The sequence below is a fragment of the Fistularia commersonii genome, chromosome 1, assembly GCF_037954325.1.
Source record: "Fistularia commersonii isolate RoL2024-O1a breed Wild chromosome 1, RoL_Fcom_v1.0, whole genome shotgun sequence".
Classification (NCBI taxonomy): domain Eukaryota; kingdom Metazoa; phylum Chordata; class Actinopteri; order Syngnathiformes; family Fistulariidae; genus Fistularia; species Fistularia commersonii.
This window is the reverse complement of record NC_141284.1, coordinates 28,776,893-28,790,079: the sequence shown is the minus strand read 5'-3', so window position 1 is coordinate 28,790,079 and position 13,187 is coordinate 28,776,893. Positions and strand designations below refer to the sequence as shown.

Genomic DNA, 13,187 nt, shown 5'->3' with positions numbered 1-13,187 from the left:
TCTAACACACACACACACACACACACACACACAGACACACACACGTACATCCCTAAGCAGCTGCGTCATTATAAAACTCTTTTGAACTTCACACTGGAAGTCAAATGCCACATGTGTCAGTACAAGACAGATGTACTGCAGCTGCCTCTTGGCCCCAATTTCATCGGTGATACCTCCCCCGAAACCCCCCCGAAAACCCCGAACCCCCCCCCCCGAAACCCCCCCGAACCCCCCCGCCTCCCATCACGCACTGACAACATCCGCACCTTTGAAGTCTCATCAGTAAATCCCGGCATCTCACCCTCTTTGCAGTTGTTTTTTTCTTCCTCGCCGCTCGGACATGGAAGCCATTAGCGCTGATTGCGGTCCACCTTTAATTGGACCTTCAACTCCAACGATGGTTTCCCCCGAGCCGCCCGCTTTTCGGCCCGTACCAAATTGGATGGAGCTACGCTTCATGATGGCGATGGAGATTGCAGGACGATGCTTGACTGGTGTGTGTGTGTGTGTGTGTGTGTGTGTGTGTGTGTGTTTGCGAAACGCCAGCGCCTGCAGGTGGATCGTTCCTGCTAGCCCTTTCCGTCCTTACGTTTTCTTCGCTCTCTGTTTGAAAAAAAAAACAAAACAAAACGCTGAATATCACGTTTGAATTCACCTTTTTGTCCTTTTTACTCAGCTATCGTGTGCTGGGAAATCTAAACACGGCCTCCTGCGAATGTGACAACAAACAAAGGTCGAAGCCTCAGTGGACGGCGAGGAAAGGTTGATTCCAATTGAATGAAAATGCAGAACGACGATGATCAGAATAACAAGAAATAAAGAGAAGATCACGGATCTGACATGTTTTTCTTTTAATCTTTTCTTTTAATTCTATAAATGTAAATGTGACTTCCAGTTTACCGTTTTATGGAACTTACGGCGGAAGAAAACGTTTCGCGAAGCACCAACGTGACACATCTCGATCTCCAGGATTAAAAAAGGTTACAGCGGTTACTCGAACTATTTACGATGATTTATCGCCTCCCGGTTTTTACCGTCACACCCGGCAAGTTCGCTGTCGTTCGGCTGGAGGACGATCCGGTCTGATGCCGACGTTCCGCTTCTGGTCGAAGCGACGGTGGGATTATGGAAGCAGAATCGAGCGTCTGCTTCTCGCTGTCAGGCTGCCGATCATCTGCCAGCTCTCCGGCTAATAACCCCCTACTCCCTCACCCCCATCGCGATTAGCGGTCATTACTGGCCTGTTAGATTGTTTCAAATCTCGCAAGCAATCCGTTGCCCTGGGGTGTCTGGAAACATTCAGCTGACCCACACACACACACACACACACACACACAAGAGACCACACGGGCCTCAAGGTAAGAAGTTCTCTTTGTGGCGTCCACCTTTCGAATGAGACACAAGCCGATCGGAGTGGATTAATTGCCAGATACTTTGTACGTCGCTCACAGCGCAGGAAGAAGAAGTTAAATATCTGCAGCGAGGTTAAAATACGACGTGTTCGGAGGTGATAACATTCCACGGGGGCGAGCGAGCTAATGCTACCAGGCTAGCGCTGGGCGGTGCAGGGGAACGCCGCTCTCAAGAGTTGGACTGCAGAGAAGTGAAAACAACCGTCTGCCCAACAATTTAGTCAACAAATATGATTATTGTACATATTTACAACAGAAGCCTTTTTTTTTTCAACCCAAACAACGGTGATAACTCTCCGGAGTAACCCCCCCCCCACACACACACACACACACACCGCAATAAGACATACAAAGGGATTCTTAATGATCTGGAGACACAAATACTTCCCAATGTGACAAAAGAGACGTGTTTCTTGAAATTAAAACTTCCGTATCGTCGTTTGCCCGTCGATCGAAGCTCGGCCTCCGGATTATTTTTAAACCGCCGAATCCTTTCCTGTAAGGCCATGCAGACTGGCTTGGCGGCGCGCCTGCTCCGACGGGCCGCCGATGTGTTTACATGGTGCAAGATGTTCTCTTGATGTTACCGGGGGACTTAAATATTTATTTCAGGACCTGGTATTTGTAGAAAGGCACCTCTTGTTTATCTTATCCATGATAAACCTGAATTTAACTGATGAGCTTGGCCAGCCACGTAGAAACACATTATTATTCCATTAGCTGTTTTATGTGTGTGTAAGCGTATGTGTGCGTGTGAGACAATGATGGGATACACTACTCTTGGTGTCTTCAGCAGCGGAGAGGCGAAAAGTCATTTTAGCCCGACGGAAATTCACAACAGTAAACTCAACACTGTCACGGTGAGAAATAACAGAGTCACAGAACGGCATCTTTGAAATCAGTGAAAATATTTTGGAGCCTCATGAGGAGAAACAAACGGTGGTTACAATGTAAGGCTGCACTGATAATTGGCAAAGTGAAACAAAACCAAAAACATGGCGTGAACCACCGTACCAGAAACGGTCCGTTTCAGCGCTCGACATGCCGTTCTCACTGGTTTACGTTTGCCAATAACCCATTAATGCACTAAAACCGGATTTTTTCTCTCTGCCATCTTAGCGTTTTCTAAACAACCCAAAAAAAAACAACCGCATTTGGACGAGACGGCGGAGCCGAGGAGGAATCGGGGCGCCGCGTTTCCAAACCCGTCCATCTTTAGCTCCGAATGTAATTGTTTTTACAAAAGCTTTTTTCACAGGGTGGCATTTTTAAATTCATCTCAAGTGTGTTTTTTTTAGAGAGCGGTGAAACACTGAGGGGTCGGGTTCACCGAAAATAGCGGAAATATTTTTCTGAAATTCGTGTACTCGCTTTCGTGTCGAATGTCAACAGACAGGATAGCTTAGCTGCAGCTAGCTTTCCCCAACACCGGCTTGTAGACCGTCGCTGCACTTTAGCTACACGAGCTAAAAATTTCCAACAAAATATTCGCCGTCCAAAAACTACCGATTTGTTTTGCCTTTATCGTGTTTTCTTTTATGAACATTAAAGCTATTTGCATGTCGGCCAGAACCACGGAGCTGTTAGCTTGCTGTTGTTATTAGTGCGAGATGATTTTGGCCGCGTCCCCCGTCTCTATCGCACAATCACTTTCGATTTCTCTCACATTGCGTTTAGATCCGTCGGGTGGATTTTGCGCGGCGCTTCTTCCTGGCCGCTGTCGCCGAGTGTTTGCTCATGCTGGGATTCTGTAAATCATCCGGTGAGGTCGGGATCCGCTCGATCCGCTCAACCCTTTACGTCCTCATATGGGTTGTAAGATGCGACTGTAACGCCTTGGTTGATGCTGGCTAGTGGTGCTAAAGCTAAAGCGGCTAGCGGCGCCGTCGTCTCCACGGCGCACGGGTGATGAACACGCTTCTGGATATTTTCGACAAATGTTCACCGAGAGAAAGAATAAGGATGATTAGAAGTCAGAGGTAGCCTCCTAAGCTAACCGGCTGTGATAAACCAGGATTTATTCATCTAGATTTATTTTGAATCACCTTACAAAAACAGTAAACAACGAGACAGACGTAGCTAGCCTCAGCTAGCCTCAGCTAGCCGGCGCATCCTGTCACCCGCCGCCGCCGTAAACGGCCGTCGCGCGTGACGAGCTTCGTTCACAAACGTCTGAATCCGGAGCCGATCGTTTCTAGAGGGTTCTCTACGGGGTTCTGGAGTTATTACACCTTCCTACACAAGTTTCATTTTTATTGATCTACACTTGTTTTTCCCCATTTAGGAGTAAGTGTGTATACAGAGGGATATTTAGCCTAAGGGGCCGTGTCCTTTTTGGGGGGCGGGGGTTCTCTTGGGCCGCAAAGGACCAGGACGGAAATCCAGAAATCGGAGTGTCTTCCCAAAGTCCTGCCAGCCGAGCGAACACACACCTCCTGAGCCTGCCTTCACACCTTCTCCACCTCCTCCTCCTCCCACCGACACCTTCTCAGTCACTTTACAAGGAGAAAAAGAAACATAAAAACAGATAAAATGTCAAACACAGGGAGGAGAAAGTGCAAGTATTTTGGCGCCGCTTTCTTTTTCTTCTTGCTTTTCCCGTTCTTTTTTTTTTTTTCTTTTTTTTTTTTCCTCGGGACTCGGGAGCTTCTCGATTTTTTTTTTTTCCCCCATCTTTCTCGCCGCCGTCGAGCGGTTTCAGAAGCCTTTCCTCTTCGCCGCCTGCTCCCGCCTCAGCTTCTGGAAGCTTCTTTCCTCACACCAGACGACCGACTGCAACCAGACAAAAGGGAGACGAGGAGGCGCGTCAGTTGCATATTGAAAGAAGCCATTTTTTGGCCAAAAATGTCCACTTTATTACATTTTTTAATGTATTTGAAAAAAAAAAAAAACGCAGCGATCGGATTCCGGCAAATCCCCTGGAATGACACGAATAAAAAAAATTTAAAAAAAATTCAGAGCTTAAGATGAAAAATGGAAGTTCGGAAAAAACGAAACGGCATCAATCAGATCTCATAAAACCCAAAAAGGGAGTGTTTATCCCCCGGACGCTCGACGCTGCCGTGGAGGCCGTGGAGGCCGTAAGGGCCCAGGACGCTGCGCTCGCTTCCTTCCTACGTCTCCCCGGCGTCTCTTTATTTTTATTCTTACCTCATTTAATCAAGTGAGCGGAATTCGGTTTGGACACGTTCCTTTCAAAGTTCATCCAAGAACCAGCAGTAACAACGTCCCTCTTTCATCTGCTAGGATAATTACTCCTGATAATACGTCGCTTGCAAAGTAACAACGAGACCCGTCAGCTAGCACGTCATTTTAAACTAAAAGAGTCAGTTTGAAAATCATAAAACCACGTCCCCCCCAAAAAAAAAAAAAAAAAAAAAAAATCCAAAAATTCAAAAAAAAAAATAAAAAATTTTTTCTATTTTTATTACATTGCATTTATTTTTTTTTCTCATTAATTATCATTATCCATCAATTATATTATGAGATGTGGAAGCAGATAGTCGAGGTCTTCAGTTCCAACCGGAATGAAGAGGATTAACTAACTAACTAACTAACTAACTATATTATGAGATGAGAAGCTCTTTTTTTATGCTTGATTTCAGAATTTTCCCAAAAAAAAAGAAAAGAGGGAAGGGATCTTGGGGAGGAGGGAGGCGAAAAGAGGGGAAGGAAAAGGGGAAGAGGGAAAAAGGAGGAGAAAAGATGGGTAGAAGGGGACAGATTGCTTGCAGATGGCTGTCAAGTGCTCCTCCTAGTGTGTGTGTGTGTGTGTGTGTGTGTGTGTGTGTGTGTGTGTGTGTGTGTGTGTGTGTTAGGCGTACGTGCATGCAGGTATGCGGCTCATGCTCGGCACTCCCACGTGGACACGTGACTGCGTTTACATGACCTGAAGTGTGTGTGTGTGTGTGCGGTGCACGCCTTTGCAGGTGTGTGTTCTGTGTAGGCGTGTGTGTGTGCACGCAAACTGACATCTGGGTCTATGCGCTCGGGGGGGGACAGGTGCCCTCGCCGTCAATGGCGAAGTTGAAGGCTCAGTCATCTGGAAGCTTCCGCAGTTCTACTTTATGGGGAAGAACAACGTGCCGAGAATAAAACTTCACAATCCCCCCCGAAGTGCCGTAAATCCAACTTTACCACACATATGGGAGATCGGTCCGAGACGTCGTCCTCTCTGTACTTAAAAGCGCTCGAAATAAAATATTACGGCGGAGCATCAGCACCGTGGCTACTAGAACAACTGTTTTCAGTGGAACCCCAGAACTGGGATTACGGACTCAATCCTAAACATCAAACTTTTTTTCTTTTATATGTCACCAAACAAGGACTGCAGGCTGTTCTTCTCACCGTAAAAAAACAACAAAAAAGATAAATATATCACTGATGCATGGAGTGTGATGGTGACAGCGAGTGTGTTTAGCTTTCTCACCCTCAGGAACCAACGGGTCTGTTTTGAGACGCGTCAGCATAAAAAACATCATTTTAAACTTCACTTTAAGAGTCAGTTTGAAAATCATAAAGGGAAGTACCCAAAAAAATCCCCCTAAAATTTTTTGAGAAATAAAAAAATAAAATAAAAAAAAATAAATAAATAAAATCTATTTTTATTACATTGCATTTATTATTTTTCTCTATTAATTCTTATTATCAATCAATTATATTATGAGATGTGGAAGCAGATAGTCGAGGCCTCTCTGTACTCAGAAGCGCTCGAAATAAAATATTACGGCCGAGCATCAGGACCGTGGCTACGAGAACAATGGTTTTCAGTAGAACCCAAGAACTAGGACTCAATCCCAAATATCAAACTTTTTTTTTTAGATATCACCACAGAGGGACTGCAGGCTGTTCTTCTCCCCGTAAAAAAACAACAAAAAACATGAATGTATCACTGATGCATGGAGTGTGATGGTGACAGCGAGTGTTTTTAGCTTTCTCACCCTCAGGAATCATCGGGCGCGTTTTGAACGCAGACGTTTCTCACCGTTTCAATCAGCAACGATCGTAAACTGCAGGTTTGACGCCCCACCTCCCTACATCCTGCACTCTCATTGGCTGTCGTGTACCCCGCCCACATGCTAACATGGTAGCGACACCAAGTGGATTCGAGCGACTCGTAAACCAAATTATAGCTGGCGTTTGTGACCCGGTGGAGAAGGACGAGAAGGTCGGCGGGTCGCCGAGGTGATGTAGGTGGTACAGAAGGTCCAGAACGTTCCTGGCAGTGCGAGCGACGCGCGGACTGACACCTCCTTCAAATACGGCGCAGCTGGACGCCGCAGCGCGAGAATCCTGTGCATAAACGCTTCGGTAATGAGCGGGAAAGAGGCTGTTTGGGTTGATTTTTTTTTGCGCAAAGTGAAAAACGTGTGACAGAGATGTGTAGAGATGTGAAACTGATGAGCAAAATGAATCGGCGCCGGCTGTTATCAACGCCGTTTGACGCTGGGCCGTCGCGCCATCGCGCCGCCGCCATTCCAGCGAGGTCAAGCGCGCCCCCGTCCAGCCCTCCGGATAAATGTCTCCGTTGTGAGAAGCCCCGGTGAATCCACTCGGCAATTACCCGTCTCCGTGGCGAGGAGCCCCCCCTCCGCCGCCCCTCAGCGTCTGCGCCGGTAACAACACAAAGCTCTGTTCCCTCGGACGCCTCGCTCGGCCCGCGGAGCTGAAAGAAGATCCTGTCTCGCGGCCGATGCTTTGGTCTCACCTGGGACCGGACGGATAAAGACGCTCGGGAAAAGTAGACGGGGGAAAGAAGAGGTCCGCTCACGGGACGGAGCGTAAAATTGCGTTTGATGAAAAGCCGAGGTCGGCGCGGCAAAGCGGGAGGCGTATCCGAGCGTTACCGGGCCTCACCGCTCAACTCTGGTTACCTACAGAAGGAAGAGGGCGAGGCTCGGACGTCCAGAGCCTCCGGGGCGTCCGAGCGCACCTGATCTTATGGACGAGAACTGATCCGTCCAAACAAAAACACCTCATTACATACGTCAACTGCTTGGATTAGAGTCAAAAAAACAGTCTGGGTTCGTGCCGACACTTCGAAGTCAACTTCTTCTTCTTTTCCCTTCATAATAATAAACCTTCTCCATCTCACCCTCCGACTAACTTCTCGTCATCCTGAACCGCCTCCATAAATCTCCATCGTCGTGCGAATGAGAGACCGAATAGTTGAATTCTCTAAATGGAAATAGTATCTATTTTTATCCTTGTTTGTTTTGTTATCTATTTTCTATAGATATTTTTTGTTATCTTTTAATTATCTCTTCTATTTATATAAATATGTTCATATTTACTGATCTTGTTATTGTTGCGCCGCTGTGACAAACAAATTTCCCCAATGGGGATCAATAAAGTTTTTATCTTATCTTATTATTCTTTATAGGACTGTCTCAGAAAATTAGAATATTGAGATAAAAAAAACAAAACAAAAAAAACCAAAATGACTTTTTCATGATATGCTAATATTTTGAGATAGGATTTTTGAGTTTACTTAAGATGTAAGCCATGATAGGCAATATTAAATAATAAAAGGCTTGCAATATTTCAGTTGTAATGAATCCAGAATGTATGACATTTTTGTTTTTGTAATTGCATTACAGAAAATAAAGAACTTTATCACAATATTCTAATTTTCTGAGACGGTCCTGTATCTGTCGCGTGAAGGAGAGAGTGAATGGTCGTATGTTTTTCTTCTTAGCATCACATGTTAGATATCTATTTATCTATCTGACCCCCGTTTTCTCATCGTTTTTCCACAAACTTTGTCGCGGCACGTCTTCGTCAACACGAGTGTGTATATCGAAACCGAACAGAAATAAAAGCGGAGTTAGCGTTTCCTCATATTTACGTTGAAAGTGTCGAATGGGGTGTTTTTCTCGTGTTCCAGACGGATGTTGTATTTCAAGCACCTGTTTCGACACTCGGTCCATTTGTTTTCGATTCAAACGCACCCATGAAGAGCTTCCCGCTCAAAGATCGCTCTTCCCAAACCATTCATTCAGGGTTGAATTATTTCTAAATCCATCTAAATGTCACTGGAACAATGTCGCAGCAGAAAACACATTCATCCGCCGCTGAACGTCTTGGAATCAGTGTGTGTGTGTGTGTGTGTGTACATGCAGAAACATTTGTTAGTGCTTAAACAAGCATGAGTGTATTTTTTACTAAGTTGCTTTTAAAAGTAAACAGAATCAGAGCGCCCACATCTCCATCTCCTGGCAACATTCTTCACTCATTCACTTTTTATGCCACATCCCGACGCTCCGGGTCGCAGGAGCTCCAGCTCTCGACGACAAGCCTGGCCAACGGCCGCCATTCTCCACACGACGTGAAATAGAGCGAACGTTTGTGATCGAGCGGCGCCCGGCGCGAACCCCGCCTCTCGCCGACGGCGTCCGGGATCGGCTCCGGGAGCCCCTTCACCCCGACTGCGGGGAAAGTTTCCATAAAAACAAATGAATGAAACGACCAATATTATCATTCAGAGGTCGCGGGAATACAGTTACATCTGTGCAACGTTTTAAACTTTAACTTTTTTTTTTTTTAATCGCATACAACCAGAAATCTGAAATCCACGCTTGCGGAAATCGTATGACGGCCGCCGCCGACCCCGGGACGCATTTGGATATTTCCCTTCGCGGGTTTCAGGGACCCGGCGCGGCCGTTCCCGGCCCTCCTCTCCGAAATAAACCAGCGTGTTCTGTAAACTGTAAATATGTCCGACAACAGCGGGCGAGCGGCCGGAGCGGCGAGGATTTAAAGCCTGGCCAACGCGGCTTGACTGAAAAGGATCCAGGCCATTTAGAGGCAGCGGGGTGGAATCCAGCACAACGGCCGTCTATCTTTGTCAAGTTCGAATGATGCCATATGTTTTCCGAGCTCCGGCTACTTCCAGGCTCGCTCTCTCTCTCTCGCCTCGCTCTCTCGCCGTCACCACATAGCGAATCGCCCTCCTCGGCGTCGCCGCCGGGCCGGGCGCTTTGAGTGGCGGCGCGAGCGGCCGCATAAACCTGTCGTTGTGTTTGCGCCCGGCTTTCAGAGACCGGAGCGAAATAAAAAGACGCGAGCGTCCGATGCTAATGTTGCCTCCGATGCTAATGTTGTTTATCCTGGCGGCCGGCGGCCCCCGAGAGGCCTCGGGTTTCGCGAGCCACCGTTCGGCAGGCGCTGGCGGGCAGCGCCAGGGAAAACACATGAGCTCATCGCTATGTGGCGCCCGCCGGCCAGAGTCAACAGCGAGCGGCGGGAGCGGCTCGCGGCTCCGTGGGGAAGCCCTGATGGGACCGAAGGACGGCGGAGGAAAAGAGCCGAGGCGAGGTCCCACGCCAGGCGTCACATGGGTCGGGACCTTAAAACCCCTCACGTGGTCTCGCCACGCTTCGGGCAGCTCCTCCTCAGACCGGGAACTCGCTGGGGGCGACTTTGAGACCTGCTGAGCGCAGTTTTTAAAGACTGGAGGTGAAGTTAAGAGTCGCCGAGGGGCGAAAATTCATGACAAATAATTAAAGTGAAACTACATTGTCGAAACTAAATTTATTATTAAAATAAAGAGTAATATTTGTCTATTCAGAGATGAAGATGTTGAGGTTCTCTTTGGGAGGGACCAGGATGGAGAGGGTCAGGAATGAGTCCATCAGAGGGACGACACATGTTAGATGTTTTGGAGAGAAGGTCAGAGAAGCCAGACGGAGATGGTCGGGTCATGGACAGAGGAGGGATAGAGGTAGACGGATGCTGGAATTGGAGGTCTAGAGGAAGATAGAAGAGAAGATGGATGGATGTCGTGAGAGAGGATATGAAGATAGTTGGTGTGAGAGAGGAAGGTGGATTTGCTGTGTAGACCCCTGAAGGGGGGAAGAAGAAGAAGAAGAAGAAGAAGAAAGAAGAAGGAAGAAGGAAGAAAAAGAAGGAAGAAGAAAAAGAGGAAGAAGAACAGGAAGAGGAAGAGAAATGAAGAAGAAGGAAGAAGAAGCAGAAGAAGGAAGAAGAAAAAGGAAGAAGAAGAAGAAGAAGAAGAAGAAGAAGAAAGAAGAAGAAGTAGTAATACTGGTCCATTGGCAGCAGAAGTGACAGACAATGAATGAATGAATTTGTCCCCTGGGCTGTTATAAATATATTTTCTGTCTGATTCCAATTATCCTTAAATAAAAAAAGCTGATTTTTGGTTTGTTTCTCAGCGTGTTGCTAATATGATAAAGGTACATTCTATTCTACTCTATTTGTTGAAAGATTGATCACATTTTGATAGAAACCATGACTTTCTGTCTTGTTAGTGTGCGACAGAATTATTCTTGCGTATGGGATAATAAACGGCGGAGGCAGCCAGTCCCGTGCCTCACCAGAGGGGGCGCAAGTGAGCCGGCCGCCGCGATACGACATATAAGATCGATAAATATCTAATGACGAGCTTTTGGTGGAGAAGGATGGGAGCAAACAAATAAACGTTAGACCACAAACGGTTTTCAGTTTCGTTAAACAATTACCGTAATTTCTGGACGATAAGCCGCGACTTTTTTCACGTAACCAACGGTTCGGCTAATATGTGGACTTTTCCGGGTGGGGGACCCTAACGTGCTTCACGCCGCTAAAACATTTCTCCTCGTCACATCGGACCGATGAAACGACCGGGAAATTCTGAGTCCGTTCAACTCCGACACCGAAGAAGACGACTTCTGGAAAGTCTGGAAATTACAGGAGATGAGACAAAGTAAAGAAAAGTTGTATTTTTAATGCGCTTTGAAAGAACGAACCTGAAGTGAATTATACTTGTTATCCTCTTGATGAACAGCGTGTCTTAAAATTGATTAAAACGCCAGATTGTACGAGTTCAAAACAATGGAAGTTATATTTTATTTGCACCAACTGTTGTCTCTTGCCGCTACAGAAGAAACCTTCTTACTGGCCAAATACCTTCCTTTGTACGAGCCGCTGTTCTCGGTGTTTTAAAAGAAAACCCAATGACGTCATGAGCCACGTGCACGCGGGATCGGGTTCGTCCGCGGTCAACGGATTGCAGGTGGAAAATTAGTTTGTCTCCTAAAGTTTCCTTTTTTCGCACGCAGTGGAAACCGACTTCACACCGAGTTGTCACATGTCATCTTTAGGGACGGATTTACGTTGATTTAATTCTCCGGCCCGTCAATCAAACCGTGAACACCGAGCTGGCGGCGTTTGGCGAAGACGAAAAAGCGACTGGCGTGAAAGGGAAGGAATCGGGGATGTGAGGGTTTGGCGTGCGCGGAGGAAGCTGCTCGTGAAAGGATTACAGGACGGAGTAGGAACGGTTAGTAGAAGCATACTAGTCGGCCTTACTGAACAAACTAGTCCCTTGCCTTGTCCCTTGGTTGCTGCTGGTCGTTGAGCCTCCTGGAGAAAGAAAGAACCAGATTGAGATATTTATCTCCGTTTCATTTTTATCAGACGCAAAAAGGGGAAATAAAACTGTTCAAATCTAATATTTGTCGGCTGTTATTGTCATGTAAACAATGTTTGTCGATGTAGAGCAAACAAACGGTGCTTTTCACGGTGCTAATCTCATCCCAGCGGCCCTTTTCCACGCAGCTACCAGCTTTTATTAGCGCCATAAAAACAAACAAACATTGTAATTCCCCTCCTCTTGAGACGTTCACGTTGTTATCGATGTTAATTGCGTCTTGTCGGCTCCCGGCCGGGTTTAACGACCCGGCGAATTACCGCCCTCCAAGCGACCGTCCTCTCCGACAGATTTCTAGGGCGCCGATCTCTGCTCGGAATCCCGCCGTCGCTTCCCGTCGATCGAAGCGGCTCCTCGACTCCGTCCGCCGCGCACATCTGTCCGTCACATGTGCGCAATTACCGGCCGGCCACGATTTAATCCGTGACGCTGTGAAATATGAGTCGAAATGTCTCATTTGTTTCACGCGACGGGAGGGGAGGCGCCTGGAGTGTTTTGTGATTCAGCGTCTCAGCGGGGGACCTTGTTTTGCAAATGTCACTTTCCCAGGAACGACAAAGTGTCGGCGAGGATCGGCCGACGTCTCGTCGCGGGACTTTTCCCCCTTGTAGCATCGCCTCGGCGACGACGCCCGAGTCGTATCCGAGATAACGAGCTAGCGGCTTTATAAGGAGCTACTTCATCCCCGGCGTCCGTCTGCATGAACGTCCCCCCCCCGGTGACGCCTGAAGTACGGCGCGGGACTTTTTCACGTCTCGAGAATCCCGTGGCTCGCAGCGGAACACGATCCAGAAACCACAGAGGGCGAGATGTTTTCCGCGATAGGACCGGGGCTCGTCGCGACGACTAACATGATCATTCAAAAACAAAGACGGGTAAGCGTTTTACTGCAAACCAAGGTTTGCCATAAGAGTCGTGATGAGACGACGCTTCCCGCATCGGTCATCTGCGCTACTTGTAAACAAAAATACTAGATGTGAAAGCAGCAACACTTGCTGTCGTGTTTCAGCCCCTTTCCCTTCCTGGCTCACCGTCCTTGCTGACGCCCAGGCAGCCCTTCAGCTCCTGCAGGGAAATGGCCCTGTCCTTGTTCAGGTCGCAGGAATCGGTGAACTTGCGGGCGCACTTCTTGGGTTTGGCCTTCTTCTTGAGGTACCTCTTGAAGGGCTTGAGCTCCTTCTTGTTGATGTCGTTGCTGCCGTTGACGTCCAGCTGGGCGAAGTACCAGTGCACCACCCTCTCCTCCAAGGTGTGGCTGGGGTCGGGTTCCACGAACCTGCCGGGTTTTTTTTTTTTGGGAGGACATTTCAGGCGCCGGAACGGTGGACAACAAACTCTGATTG

The 13,187-nt window shown here is 47.6% G+C and overlaps 1 protein-coding gene across 4 annotated transcripts in view; it reads right to left on the bottom strand.

Annotated features, from left to right (window-relative positions):
- Window positions 1-3,385: 3,385 nt before the first annotated feature.
- The window catches only part of smoc1 (SPARC related modular calcium binding 1), a 63,732-nt gene continuing 53,930 nt past the window's right edge, over window positions 3,386-13,187 (bottom strand). For 2 of the 4 annotated variants that reach the window (XM_086159052.1, XM_086159071.1), the window contains exons 12-14: window positions 12,876-13,120; window positions 11,724-11,777; window positions 3,386-4,184 (exon numbers count right to left, since the gene is read on the bottom strand). In XM_086159052.1, coding sequence (XP_086015178.1) covers window positions 4,168-4,184; window positions 11,724-11,777; window positions 12,876-13,120 — 316 coding nt within the window. In that variant the 3' untranslated portion in view covers window positions 3,386-4,167. The remainder of the gene's footprint in view (window positions 4,185-11,723; window positions 11,778-12,875; window positions 13,121-13,187) is intronic. The other 2 variants (XM_086159043.1, XM_086159062.1) reach the window with 1 other exon arrangement.